General features: G+C 44.9%; 1 protein-coding gene across 1 annotated transcript in view; it reads left to right on the top strand.

Annotated features, from left to right (window-relative positions):
- LOC126252874 (serine-enriched protein) overlaps positions 1-15550 on the top strand; it is a 237758-nt gene that overhangs the window by 107181 nt on the left and 115027 nt on the right. Inside the window, exon 2 of the mRNA XM_049953831.1 lies at positions 6301-6516. Coding sequence (XP_049809788.1) covers positions 6311-6516 — 206 coding nt within the window. The 5' untranslated portion in view covers positions 6301-6310. The remainder of the gene's footprint in view (positions 1-6300; positions 6517-15550) is intronic.

Here is a 15550-nt window from a genome sequence, read left to right on the forward strand (position 1 = left end):
GTGCTATTAGTAAACCTTGCCCCTTCCCAGGCAGCAACCAGCAGTACATCCGAGGGAAGCGGTCGCATAACTCACAGGGGCCTGCCTTCCCGTAGACAGATGCAACTCGCCCACCGTGCGCCCGTCCATCAGACAGCACCCTAGGCGCTGACAGCGGTCGCTCGCTCTAAGAAGCTATTCTGCTCCTCAGGCCACGTGGCTGAAAGTAGTGCGTACGATATCCAGTCACCAGGGCTGTATTTTGGCCGGCGCTCGAACCACGAGAGGAAGCGGTTCATTCCGAGTGGACTTCCTGGGCAAGGCGTCAATGTAGAAGCGTTCCATCAGTCAGGAAGGCACACTGGAGCCGCCGCAACGATCACGTTGTGTTCCAGTGGACTTGTAAGCTGTCTTGTCTTTGTTATTATCCTGGACTTGACAGTGTTTCGTCATACTGGTTGGTTGAAAGTGTACTGTCCTTGTGGACTTTAATTCGTGCTGTGACTAATGTTAAAACTTTGAACTGTCCCATCAGGACTTGAACTTTTGCCAGGAAGTTCCATTTCGATGCACACTTATCAGCAGAGTGAAAACTTCATTCTGGAGTAACTGTCTTTGTTAAGTGATAAACTCTTACGTTGTCGTAGAACGCACAGTATTAGATGTCATCCCTCTTCTTAAATAAACTTTGTTTTACTAAATGTACGTGAACTTTTCCTGTCTCACCACGTGGACACTAGAAACAACTATAGCTGACTCAACAGTCTTGTATTAATCTAGCAGAAGGAAGGCCTTGCTTACCTTATTTCGTTTCTCTATAACTGCAAAATCTTCCTTCCATTACAAAGGTGTTCTATTGATTCAAAAGAAAGATTAGAGTCACTCTGATTATCACAGAAGCAGTGTATCAACTAAATGGAGGAGACCTTGACACATATTACTTATAAGAACTCCACAGGGAGGAATAATTTGCCACAAAGACCACAAGGTATCTAGTACTTCTACATCTACATGGATACTCTGCAAATCACATTTAAGTGCCTGGCAGAGAGTTCATCGAACCACCTTCACAATCCTCTATTATTCCAATTTCGTATAGCGCGCGGAAAGAATGAACACGTATATCTTTCCGTACGAGCTCTGATTTCCCTTATTTTGTCTTGGTGATCGTTCCGCCCTATGTAGGTCGGTGTCAACAAATATATTTTCGCATTCGGAGGAGAAAGTTGGTGGTTGGAATTTCGTGAGAACATTCCGTCGGAACGAAAAACGCCTTTCTTTTCATGATTGCCAGCCCAAATCCTGTATCATTTCTGTGACACGCTCTCTCCCATATTTTGCGATAATACAAAACGTGCTGCCTTTCTTTGAACTTTTTCGATGTACTTCGTCAGTCCTAGCTGGTAAGGATCTCACACCGCGCAGCAGTATTCTAAAAGTGGACGGACAAGCGTAGTGTAGCCAGTCTCCTTAGCAGGTCTGTTACATTTTCTAAGCGTCCTGCCAATAAAACGCAGCCTTTGGTTACCCTTCCCCGCAACATTTTCTGTGTGTTCTTTCCAATTTAAGTTGTTCGTAATTGCAATACCAATGTGTTTAGTTGAATTTTCGGCTTTTAGATTAGACTAATTTATCGTGTAACCGAAGTTTAACGAGTTTCTTTTCGCACTCATGTGGATGACCTCACACTTTTCGTAAAGTTTAGTAATGAGTATTTGAAACATTTTCTCCGTGATTTGGCGCTTACAACAAGTATAGCGACATGCAACAGAGTAACGAGAACGCAATAGCATTGAAAACTGATTTCGTGCAGAAGAATGGCACTCTTCATGCATAATTAAGAAATGGTGAGATGTTCATGCATAATTAAGAAATGGTGAGATGTGTAGGAAATTGACTGTTAGTACAACAAATGAACAGGTTATTGTAAATATACAGTCATGTTCAGAAAACCAGAACACCTTGAGCGACTCCCCGTCGGAGGTTCGACTCCTCCATCGGACATAGGAGTGTGTTGACCTTAGCGTAAGTTAGTTTAAGTTAGCTTAAATAGTGTGTAAACTTAGGGACCGATGACCTCAGTAGTTTGGTCCCATAGGAACTTATTACAAATTTCCAATTTCTTTGAACGACTACAGACAGGACGTTCATGTTCACAGGACATGCACATTAGTATGTTCTGCAGAAATGATTAGCGTCTGAATCATGTCGGCCAGCGGGTTCAAGGTCAACATCGACATCATGGCACAGTTACCACCTACCGCTAAAGTGTGCCTGTGGCTCTCGCTGTGACTATAAACCGAAGGTAGTGGATCAGTGTGACTTAAGCAGACGTGCAGGATGCCTCGCAAGCGTATGCACGAATTATACCGACAAATCTGTGGGTTTTAAAGAGGGCGTATTATTGACATGAGAGAATGTGATGCTGCTCGTGTGCGGCGAAGTGTTCCGCCAGTGCAACGGGTGTGTGGAGACTGGCTCAGGGAAGGCCGTAGAACACGACGAGATTGCTGAGGTAGCACCACCCAGACCACCTCCCTAGAAGATCGACACCTCATCTGCATGGTATTGCAGGACAGATCTGCTTCCTCCTCGTGTCTGGCGCAACAGTGGAACATTGTAACGCACCGTACACTATCAGGGGTGACAGTCCGTCGCAGTTTAATTACGGCATGGGGTACGTGCGGGTCGTCCACTTCTCTGCCTACCTTCGACTAATGTGCAGGAAATGCCGCGTATAGGAGATCGGCATTACAGTGACTGCCTTCACACTAAATGTACAGCATCAACTCGAGGTCTTACGGTGTGAGGTGTTATTGGGTACAACCACAAATCACAGATGGCGAGCGTGCAGCGCACTGCGACCAGTGTGGCCTATGGGAATGACGTCCTGCGACCCGTAGCCATACCATTTCTGTGTAATACCCCAGATGCCATTTTTCAGCAAGACACTGCACGGCCACATGTTGCTGCACGGACACGTGCCTTGTTGTTGTCACAGGATGTCAGCCTTTTGTTCTGCCCCATTAACATCACCACACTTGCCGCCAGTCGAAAATGTGTGGGATATGGTGAAAAGGTGGGTGCAGGGCCGTCACCCAGTGCCAACCACCAAAGATAAAGTTTGGAACCACTCGAATCCAGCATGGCTGACTATTCCACAGGACCCCATTCGCACCTCAAACGCGTGGAACTAGTTATCAGGGCCCATGGCATAACCCTGTGTCTGCCTGGCAACAGGACACATCCTGAACCGAGGTGGCTGAAACGCTAATCATTTCTGCAGAACATACTAATGTACAGGGTGGTCCATTGATAGTGACCGGGCCAAATATCTCACGAAATAAGCGTCAAACGAAAAAACTACAAAGAACGAATCTCGTCTAGCTTGAAGGGGGAAACCAGATGGCGCTATGGTTGGTCCACTAGATGGCGGTGCCATAGGCCAAACGGATATCAGCCGCGTTATTTTAAAAATAGGAACCCCAATTTTTAATTTCATATTCGTGTAGTACGTAAAGAAATATGAATGTTTTAGTTGGACCACTTTTTTCGCTTTGTGATAGATGGTGCTGTAATAGTCAAACATATGGCTCACAATTTTAGACAAACAGTTGGTAACAGGTAGGTATTTTAATTTAAAATACAGAACGCAGGTACGTTTGAACATTTTATTTCGGTTGTTCCAATGTGATACATGTACGTTTGCGAACTTTTCATTTCTGAGAACGCATGCTGTTACAGCGTGATTACCTGTAAATACCACATTAATGCAAGAAATGCTCAAAATGATGTCCGTCAACCTCAATGCATTTGGCAATATGTGTAACGACATTCCTCTCAACAGCGAGTAGTTTGCCTTCCGTAATGTAGGAAATCAGCATACATTGCACCATTTAGATTGCCATCGATAAATGAGGCCAATTATCCTTCCTCCCATAATGCTGCACCATACATTAACCCGCCAAGATCGCTGATTTCCACTTGTCGCAGCCATCGTCGATTTTCCGTTGCCCAATAGTGCATATTATGCCGGTTTACGTTACCGCTGTTGGTGATTGACGCTTCGTCGCTAAATAGAACACGTGCAAAAAAATCTGTCATCGTTCCGTAATTTCTCTTGTGGCCAGTGGCAGAACTGAACACGACGTTCAAAGTCGTCGCCATGCGATTCCTGGTGCATAGAAATATGGTACGGGTGCATTCGATATTGATGTAGCGTTCTCAACACCGACGTTTTTGAGATTCCCGATTCCCGCGCAATTTGTCTGCGACTGATGTGCGGATTAGCCTCGACAGCAGCTAAAACACCTACTTGGGTATCATCATTTGTTTCAGGTCGTGGCTGACGTTTCACATGTGGCTGAACACTTTCTGTTTCCTTAAATAACGTGACTATACGGCGAACGGTCCGGACACTTGGATGATGTCGTCCAGGATACCGAGCAGCATACATAGCACACGCCCGCTGGGCATTTTGATCACAATAGGCATTCATCAACACGATATGGACCTTTTCCGCAATTGGTAAACTGTCCATTTTAACACGGGTAATGAATCACGAAGCAAATACCGTCCGCACTGGCGGAATGTTATGTGATACCACGTACTTATACGTTTGTGACTCTTGCAGCGGCATCTATCGCAAAGCGAAAAAAGTGCTCCAACTAAAACATTCATATTTCTTTACGTACTACACGAATATGTAATAAAAATGGGGGTTCCTGTTTAAAAAAACGCCGTTGATATCCGTTTGACATATGGCAGCGCCATCTAGTGGGCCAGCCATAGCGCCATCTGGTTTGCCCCTTCAAGCTAGACGAGATTCGTTCTTTGTAGTATTTTCGTTTGATGCTTATTTCGCGAGATATTTGGTCCGGTCATTATCAGCGGACCACCTTGTATATGTCCTGTGAATATGAACGTCCTATCTCTAGTCGATTGAGGTGTTCTGACTTTTCGGAACTTGAGTGTATTAAATAACAGTTTGATTGGTTAAGTAGCTGGTCAGCTAGAGGGCAAATAAATACAATGAAGAGATGCCATGGTTTCCCCACGCGGATCCTGTACGATCTCATCCCCTTCCCCCACCTCCTCCTCTTCCTTGAAAGGATACGGATCCTCTACACCTCCCGCAAACTCGATCATCCTCATCCGCTTGTCTCACCCATCCTCTCCCACTCCCGACCGCTGCTGCGCCTGTATTCCCACGTCCCACCCAGTCTCCATCCCTCCATCCCTCCACCCTCCTTACCCTCTCCCAAGGTGGCTTCCGCCAGCTCCCCCTCCCTGATGATGTCTTCCTCCCTCCATCTACCCCTCTTATCAACTTGGATCCTTCCCCCCCCCCCACTTCCTGTGTCCTTTCCTTTAGGCACCCTCCCTCCCTTCCTTTTCCTTTCCCCCTGTCCCCTCCCTCCACCCCTCTTCCCCCGGGCTTCCCCTCCCCCTTCCTCCCTTCCCCCTGTCTCCCCTGCCCATGGCATCTGCTCTCCCCTCTCCCTCCCCCCCCCACTCCTCCTCTCTTGGCAGGTCCCCGGACTCATACACGGTTAGTGAACATTCGCGCGCCGGAGATCAACTCCTCGTGATCTGTGTGTGCCGCCATTTTGTGCTTAAGCGGTTCAGTGTTATTCGTTTTGTGCACGTATGTTCACGTGTGACAATTTTCGTTTCTGTCTGTGTCCAAGTGTCTGAACAATTTTATCTTGGACTCTACGCCCGTGAACGGCACCTTGTATTTTAAAATGTGTTGTCTCCGTTTATATGTCCACCATGTTTTTTCTCTAAATGTCTTCATTTGTATATCTGTGTTTCTCTGCGGCCAAGGAGCGGCATCGTATGCTGCTGCAGGTCTGTCTGTACTACAGGTTTCAAAATAATAATAAAGAAAAAAAAAGCCATGGTTTCGCGTCACTCACTTGTGAGGGGATAGATAAAAACATCTACCGTCTTACTGTTCCCCGTTGAAAGGCCGGCCGAAGAGGCCGTGCAGTTAAAGGCGCTGCAGTCTGGAACTGCAAGACCGCTACAGTCGCAGGTTCGAATCCTGCCTCGGGCATGGATGTTTGTGATGTCCTTAGGTTAGTTAGGTTTAACTAGTTCTAAGTTCTAGGGGACTAATGACCCCAGCAGTTGAGTCCCATAGTGCTCAGAGCCATTTGAATCCGTTGAAAGTTCATCCCAACGTCTTCGATGACACAGTGAGGTGTTGGGCCGAGTCGTCCTTCCCTGGTATCTCTAAGCATCGGTGGCTACTCGAGGCTCCCCAGCGCCTACAGTGGTTGGTGTCCTCACGTCCGCTTGCCCTGCCTGTTGCAGCGGGGGCTCGATGCCCGAGGCGAGCAGCAGCGCTATGGCGGAGGCGGCGGCGCTCAGCGACGAGCCGGACCTGAGCACGTTCGAGAACAAGTCGGGCCTGGCCGAGGACATGAAGTTCCTGGCGTCGATGCCGGAGCTGTGTGACGTCACCTTCCTGGTGGGCGACACGCGGGAGCCCGTCTGCGCCGTCAAGGCGGTGCTGGCCGCCAGGAGCAGGTCAGTGGTGGCGGGGTGGCTCCATAGCTGAGCGGGTGGTGGCTGGGTGCTGCAGGTGTGCAACTACCAGTAATGAGGGAACAGCTCAAGTACGATCGTACTGGGTATCGGGCGAAAGTTGTGGCTGGATTGAGGATTTCTTGGCCGCGCGGTTTGAGGCGTCATGTCACGGACCGCGCGGTCCCTCCCGCAGGAGGCTCGAGTCCTCCTTCGGGCATGGGTGTGTGTGTTGTTCTTAGCATATGTTAGTTTGAGTTAGTTTAAGTAGTGTGTAACTCTAGGGACCCATGACCTAAGCAGTTCGGTCCCTTAGGAATTCATACACATTTGAGCATTTTGAACTTTTGAGAATTTCTTGGTAAGGAGGACGCAGCATGTTATCTTGGACAGAGAGTCATCGACAGGTATCAAAGTTACTTCCGGTGTGGTCCACAGAGTGTGTGGCATCCTCGCTGTTTATGTTGTACATTAAGGCCTGGTTCTAATTCAAATGAGCAAAAAGTTGGCAAAGTTTGGAAATTATTTTGAAACAGTGAAAATTTATACCAAGGATATGTTTGAGGACTATGATTGATGATACTTCGAACTTATATCTTAGATTCTCAACCCGAAAAAGAAAAAAAAAAAAAGAAAATGGTACCTTTAGTTATGGTTTGATCAAAGGTCTGAGAGTTTAAAGTATGCAGATGTAGCATCCCAGCCGGCCGGAGTGGCCGTGCGGTTCTAGGCGCTATAGTCTGGAGCTGAGCGACCGCTACGGTCGCAGGTTCGAATCCTGCCTCGGGCATTGATGTGTGTGATGTCCTTAGGTTAGTTAGGTTTAATTAGTTCTAAGTTCTAGGCGACTGATGATCTCAGAAGTTAAGTCGCATAGTTCTCAGACAAATTTGAACCATTTTTTTGTAGCATCCCAGGAGTTGTGTGCAGTTAAAAATGAATAGTATTAGCCGATACTACATTAAATTCATGGGGACTTGTAGCTAACAACAATGAAATAACCTTAAATTTGACGATATGGTGGTAACTCTAATTTTAAATTCGATTTTTGGGGGTTTGATTCACTCTTCATGGCTTTACAAAAAATAGTTAATATTAACAAATTTCATACATGATAGGTATAAGCTCCGAAGAAAAGAGTTTACTTTTCGGGGGTCAAAAGTAGGAATTAATTAATTTAATCTATTCTTATTTTATGCCGCACGCAGTTTTGAAAAATCGTTTCTGGAGAAAACCTGTTTAAAGTAAAGGGAAAACTTTACGTGTATTATTGGTTCAATTGCATAAAAACCACATGTTATTAGATATATTTGATGTCGTTGAACACTTATCTGAAATCATTTTTTTCAAAACTCAAAGTGGCTAATGCAACATGGCGGACCAAAAATTATGTTCTGACCAACTTTGACCAACATTTGACCAAAAAAAGTGCTTTTGTTACTTACGTTTGGTCTGCATTTCCAAGACCGTATATGAAACTCTTCCTGAAACTCGAATTGTTCTCGGAGAGCAATGCTCTCGTTCTTCTTGGCGAGAAAAGCCAATCTGGCTCAGACCAATATAAGACGTTCGAAGTCCTGCACACGTTTTTTGTCAGCTGTATCGTCGAATTTGTTTGCATGCATACTGCCGTATTTTGTGGACGTGCGTCACGGCACGACAAGTTTTCTGCCTGAGCCGCGCGTCTCCGGCTGAGAGCGCCCCATGGCGACCGTGACACTGCTTCGCACAGTGGGCTGTAGAAATTTTTGTAACGCACGGATTCAAAAACCTTTCGTCCCTACTTTCTAGACACACATACCATTCAAAAAATGCAATAAAACAAAAATCGAGTTTTCGACGATTTTGAATGAGAACCTGGCCTTAATGACCTCGCAGAAAACATCAGTAGCAGACATAATGCAGACGATGCAATTATATGTACTGAAGTACAGGTTGGAAGAAAGTTGCTAAAATATTCAGTCTCATCTTCATAAGTTTTCAGTGTATCCGTCCGGATAGTAGAGCACGCTAACGCCCCACTTCAGGGATTCGGGAAGATGAGCCTGGATGTCGTTTTTCCCAGTTTCCCATAATCTAACTAGGCAAATACAGGGGTGGTACCCACGTCCGCCTCAGATACACAAAACGCAAACATTTAGAAAACGTTCTCACATTTGACTATGAGATTTACTCTATAAGCATACAAATGGGACACGCAGGTTCTGCCCCAGAGGGTGGTGGTGGTGGAGCGGGTGGGGTAGGAGGTGGGCATCCGGCTGTCCACAGTCACAAACATTGCCACAACACTTGTAACAATGTCGACCCCGTAGACAAGCGGGAGAAGGCTACGAAGAACAAGAAGATTTTGATAAGATTTCAATATGGACCAAAATTGACAACTTAATTTCAACGTACAGAAACGTAGGATTGTGCATATCATAGAAAGCTGGAATCCCGTAAATCAGTCAGTTGGAATTGGAAACAGTCTATGCACGAAAATACACTCCTGGAAATGGAAAAAAGAACACATTGACACCGGTGTGTCAGACCCACCATACTTGCTCCGGACACTGCGAGAGGGCTGTACAAGCAATGATCACACGCACGGCACAGCGGACACACCAGGAACCGCGGTGTTGGCCGTCGAATGGCGCTAGCTGCGCAGCATTTGTGCACCGCCGCCGTCAGTGTCAGCCAGTTTGCCGTGGCATATGGAGCTCCATCGCAGACTTTAACACTGGTAGCATGCCGTGACAGCGTGGACGTGAACCGTATGTGCAGTTGACGGACTTTGAGCGAGGGCGTACAGTGGGCATGCGGGAGGCCGGGTGGACGTACCGCCGAATTGCTCAACACGTGGGGCGTGAGGTCTCCACAGTACATCGATGTTGTCGCCAGTGGTCGGCGGAAGGTGCACGTGCCCGTCGACCTGGGACCGGACCGCAGCGACGCACGGATGCACGCCAAGACCGTAGGATCCTACACAGTGCCGTAGGGGACCGCACCGCCACTTCCCAGCAAATTAGGGACACTGTTGCTCCTGGGGTATCGGCGAGGACCATTCGCAACCGTCTCCATGAAGCTGGGCTACGGTCCCGCACACCGTTAGGCCGTCTTCCGCTCACGCCCCAACATCGTGCAGCCCGCCTCCAGTGGTGTCGCGACAGGCGTGAATGGAGGGACGAATGGAGACGTGTCGTCTTCAGCGATGAGAGTCGCTTCTGCCTTGGTGCCAATGATGGTCGTATGCGTGTTTGGCGCCGTGCAGGTGAGCGCCACAATCAGGACTGCATACGACCGAGGCACACAGGGCCAACACCCGGCATCATGGTGTGGGGAGCGATCTCCTATACTGGCCGTACACCACTGGTGATCGTCGAGGGGACACTGAATAGTGCACGGTACATCCAAACCGTCATCGAACCCATCGTTCTACCATTCCTAGACCGGCAAGGGAACTTGCTGTTCCAACAGGACAATGCACGTCCGCATGTATCCCGTGCCATCCAACGTGCTCTAGAAGGTGTAAGTCAACTACCCTGGCCAGCAAGATCTCCGGATCTGTCCCCCATTGAGCATGTTTGGGACTGGATGAAGCGTCGTCTCACGCGGTCTGCACGTCCAGCACGAACGCTGGTCCAACTGAGGCGCCAGGTGGAAATGGCATGGCAAGCCGTTCCACAGGACTACATCCAGCATCTCTACGATCGTCTCCATGGGAGAATAGCAGCCTGCATTGCTGCGAAAGGTGGATATACACTGTACTAGTGCCGACATTGTGCATGCTCTGTTGCCTGTGTCTATGTGCCTGTGGTTCTGTCAGTGTGATCATGTGATGTATCTGACCCCAGGAATGTGTCAATAAAGTTTCCCCTTCCTGGGACAATGAATTCACGGTGTTCTTATTTCAATTTCCAGGAGTGTATCTGTGCGTGATAGTTTCTAATGATATGAAATGGAATGATCACATAGTTTCAGTTGTAGATATACTTATGTAATACTTACATGTTGATCAACATACTGGTAACAAACCTATCAGCATGTTTCTCAATTTCTTCGTCGTCTTCCTTTAATTCGACTTCGGAAGGGTGGCGGGGGCTCCCAAACACTAATTGTACTCAAGAATGGGTCGCACAAGCGTTTTGTACGTGATCTCCTTCACAATGAGCTACACTTTTGTAGAAATTCTCCCAGTAAACTCAATTTCATGTCGTTTTTCGGTGTTACGTCTACATACGACGGTTGTCGAGAAAGTAAGTTCCAATTCGTCGCGAAATGGAAACCACAGGGAAAAAATCAGGTAAAGCTTTGCACAGACGTGTTGGGCAGTGTCTCTAGTGTGCTCGTCGATCGTGTCGCGTCGCTCTTTTCAGTTTTGAGTGAACACTCAGCACCTAAAGATGCGTAGGGAATAGCGTCTCCCGCCAAGTATGAGAGCCCGGTTAGAGATTTCGCCTGATGTCATGCAGCCCGCATAACACAACTGTCGAGCAGTTGCTTCTTCATGCCATTTCTCGGACGCACACTGCAGGGCCAATGAAGACGATCCTACAGCGTTTCCAATGAGAAGTGTTTGATCACCCAGAAAACAGTCCGTAATTGGCTCCTCCTGAGTCGCATCTCTGCTTAAGGGGCTCCGGAACGCCCTATACTTGAAATGTTAAAATAACGCTTATAAATTACATCTTTCCTCACAAAGTATTTGAGGTAGGACGTTAAAATTTTTACAGATTATTTATTGGAATATGGGCTACAACTTAACACAGGGATTTTATAAAATTTTAGTTCAGTTATTAAAGATGATTTTTTTCAATTGTAATGAAAATTCACAACATTTTTTTGCAATTTTTTATTTATATATTCAAAAATATACAGTTTTTTGAAAAAAGGCTGTGTTAAATTATGCAGAAGGTACTGTGTAACATTTACTGAAAGTTTGAAACAAATATGTTTGGAAGATGCTTAGAAAACATGTAATTAGTATGAGAAAATAAAAGTTTTGGGAATCGAGCGACAAAGATTGGATTAACTTTTTAGTGCATTCCAGGTCCATAGGATGGATTATCTTCATCCTCTGCAAACTCCTCCTCCAGCTTCCTCTTGTTCCTCCTCCTGTTTACTCTTGCTTGTATTTCTAGACTCTTTACAGCCCTGTCTGCAGCCCGAAGGCGTTCCTTGTCTAAAGCAAGCATCGCTCGTACCATGTTAGAACCTATCTTCATTCCCATATTTCTAAATACCTTGCACCTTACAATGTTGCCATCATTGAAAGTCGCAACAGCATCATACACACCAAAGTGAAGTGTTTCTATTCCAACAAATACAGTCTTGGGGATTCTCGACCATATAACACTATTTACACTTTCATTGGGGTTTTGAGTTTTTCCGTGAATACACTTTTTCAACAGTTCAGGTGCTGCTAAGTCTCTGAAAATAGGTTTTATCACCTCCATTATTGCATCAGGCAGACTATGCTTATGAGTGTACACTTCACCAGTTAGCAATCCTTTGTTATATTTACACCAACTGTCTTCTTCTTTGGGACACAAGCTATGTTGGGGATTTTCATCGTCTTCATTGTTTACAGTAATAACACATACCTTTGGCTTTCCAACATTTCTCCTTTTCTTAAAAGCCTTCAGAGGATTTCTAATAACTTTACTTTTACTCATTATTATACTTCAACAAAACAGAGACTCAAGAAACAGAATTAATTACGAATATTTTCGAGATAACGACAGAGTAAATAAACATGAAACAATCGACAATCACACCAGCGATATATATTGAACCATCACAGGTTAGCCACAACACATACTTTATCTCACATCACTAAAATGTACCTGATGAACACGGACGTTAATAATAACACCATTTGACAGCAGTTTAACAGCGCCACAGTAGGTCACGCCCATGTAGAACACATTTCAAAAAAAATTTAAAAATAGTTGTAGTCTTCGGAATTGAATAAATTATATATCTATTAAAAGGTAATAGTCTGCAGATTCAGAAAACGCAAAAAAGTAAAAATTGAACTTTTAATGATTTTGAGCCTTTCCGGAGCCCCTTAAAAGAATCGCTGGCTATGAAGACAAAATTTTTCCACAGTCAACGAGCTGCAGACCAGTGCAGATAACTGGCCGAAAGAACAGACAGCTGTTTTCTATGACGAGGATATTGGAAAGTTGATACAACACTACGACAAAACTCGAAGTTGGAGAGGCGACTATGTAGAGAAGTATGTGTGGAAGGTGTACCTGTTTCTGGTTTTCTCTGTGATTTCCATTTCGCGACCGATCGGAACTTACTTTCTGGACAACCATCGTACTTACTTGACCTGACTGTGTCAAGCAGCACATCGCTAATATTGCATTCGACATTACACAATTGTTTCTCCTACTCACCTTCTGTATTTTGCACTTTTCCATAATGCCAAATACAAAATATGTCCAAGTTATCCTGTATCTTCCTACAGTCACTTAAAGGCAACACTTCACCGCGCACTACAGTATCATCAACAAACAGTCGCAAATTTTTGCTCACTCTACCTGGCAGGTCGTACATGAGCCGGGATATGTACGCTGACGGAAAAATATCGCAGGACCGGAGAATGATAAGAAGTAATGAATGCGGGGAAATGAAATTTTGCCAGTACATTTTTCTAGGTAACACATTTAAGTGATTACAATTGCAAGATCACAGGTTATCGTAAGCGAGAGGTAGGCCATTGTAACTGAGAAATGTTGGTACATTAAAAACCAGTGTAACCACGAGAATATTGAAGCAAACATCCATACGTGCATGCATTTCGCTTTAAGGGGCTCCGGAAAGGCTCAAAATCATGAAAAGTTCAATTTTTACTTTTTTGCGTTTTCTGAATCTGCAGACTATTACCTTTTAATAGATATATAATTTATTCAATTCCGAAGACTACAACTATTTTTAAATTTTTTTTGAAATGTGTTCTACATGGGCGTGACCCACTGTGGCGCTGTTAAACTGCTGTCAAATGGTGTTATTATTAACGTCCGTGTTCATCAGGTACATTTTAGTGATGTGAGATAAGGTATGTGTTGTGGCTAACCTGTGATGGTTCAATATATATCGCTGGTGTGATTGTCGATTGTTTCATGTTTATTTACTCTGTCGTTATCTCGAAAATATTCGTAATTAATTCTGTTTCTTGAGTCTCTGTTTTGTTGAAGTATAATAATGAGTAAAAGTAAAGTTATTAGAAATCCTCTGAAGGCTTTTAAGAAAAGGAGAAATGTTGGAAAGCCAAAGGTATTTAGAAATATGGGAATGAAGATAGGTTCTAACATGGTACGAGCGATGCTTGCTTTAGACAAGGAACGCCTTCGGGCTGCAGACAGGACTGTAAAGAGTCTAGAAATACAAGCAAGAGTAAACAGGAGGAGGAACAAGAGGAAGCTGGAGGAGGAGTTTGCAGAGGATGACGATAATCCATCCTATGGACCTGGAATGCACTAAAAAGTTAATCCAATCTTTGTCGCTCGATTCCCGCAACTTTTATTTTCTCATACTAATTACGTGTTTTCTGAGGATCTTCCAAACATATTTGTTTCAAACTTTCAGTAAATGTTACACAGTACCTTCTGCATAATTTAACACAGCCGTTTTCCAAAAAACTGTATATTTTTGAATATATAAATAAAAAATTGCAAAAAACTGTTGTGAATTTTCATTACAATTGAAAAAAAATCATCTTTAATAACTGAACTAAAATTTTGTAAAATCCCTGTGTTAAGTTGTAGCCCATATTCCAATAAATAATCTGTAAAAAGTTCAACTTCCTACCTCAAATACTTTGTGAGGAAAGATGTAATTTATAAGCGTTATTTTAACATTGCAAGTATAGGGCGTTCCGGAGCCCCTTAAAGGTGCCGTGTGTCAGTTTGTGGGATGGAGTTCCATGCCTGACAGGACTTGGTTGCTCAATACAGGGACGGTTATTGCTGTTGTGGATAACGCTGGAGTTATCGTCCGACGATGTCCCATACGTGTTCTATCAGAGACAGATTTGGTGATCGAGCTGGGCAAGGCAACATTTTGATACAAAGCAGAGTATTTGAATGTTGGGCTCCATAAGGTTCCCTTTCTGTGCAGCTACCGTGGAATATAAAGTTATTAAGAATGTAGCAACCACAAGTGGAAACTAATTTATTTATCTTGATGCAAATCGATTTAGACTGATATCAGTCATCATCGGTGCATTTTTCTGACCGACACGTGCAATAAGCAGGTGTCATTGGCAGATTTCTTCATGATAGACCTCTGCCAAGGACAGTACTTCTACTTATGGCATGTATCGGTTAGAAAAATGCACCGATGATCACTGATATCAGTCGAAATCGATTTGCATCAAGATAAATAAATTACGTTCCCGCGACTGGTTGCTACATTCTTCATAATTTTAAGGTAGAGGATGTTGAGTTACAACAACGACATGTGAGCGAGCGTTATCTTGCTGAAAAACACTGCCTGGCGTGCTTTTTATGAATGATAACCCAACAAGTCGAATCACCAGATTGACGTACAAATTTGCAGTCAGGGTATGTGGAATAACCACGAGAGGGCTTCTGCTTTCATACGAAATCGCACAGCAGACCATAACCCCCGGTGTAGGTCCAGTGTGTCTAACATGGCGACAGGTTGGTGTGAGCCCTCGACTGGTCTCCAGCTGATGAACACTGGAGCCGAGGCAGAACCATCTTTCATCATAAAACGCAACAGACCTCCACCCTGCCTTCTAATAGCATGTCGCTTGACAACACTGAAACCGAAAGTGGCGATGGACTGGTGTCAGGCTACTGGGCGTCTGCTTCATAGCTGCCCTTGAAGTAACCGATTTGTAACAGTTCTTTGTGTCACTGTGTTGCCAATTGCTGCTCACATTCATCATCATCATCTTGGACAGTTTCCAGCCACTGGCTGGGTCTGTCGGGAACACATGCCTCTCCATCGTGTTCTGTCTTTCCACCATTCCCCCTCTTCCACCTTCGTCCAGTTCTCTCCTCTTCTCGTCACACATTCC

Source organism: Schistocerca nitens, chromosome 4, assembly GCF_023898315.1.
Source record: "Schistocerca nitens isolate TAMUIC-IGC-003100 chromosome 4, iqSchNite1.1, whole genome shotgun sequence".
NCBI lineage: Eukaryota > Metazoa > Arthropoda > Insecta > Orthoptera > Acrididae > Schistocerca > Schistocerca nitens.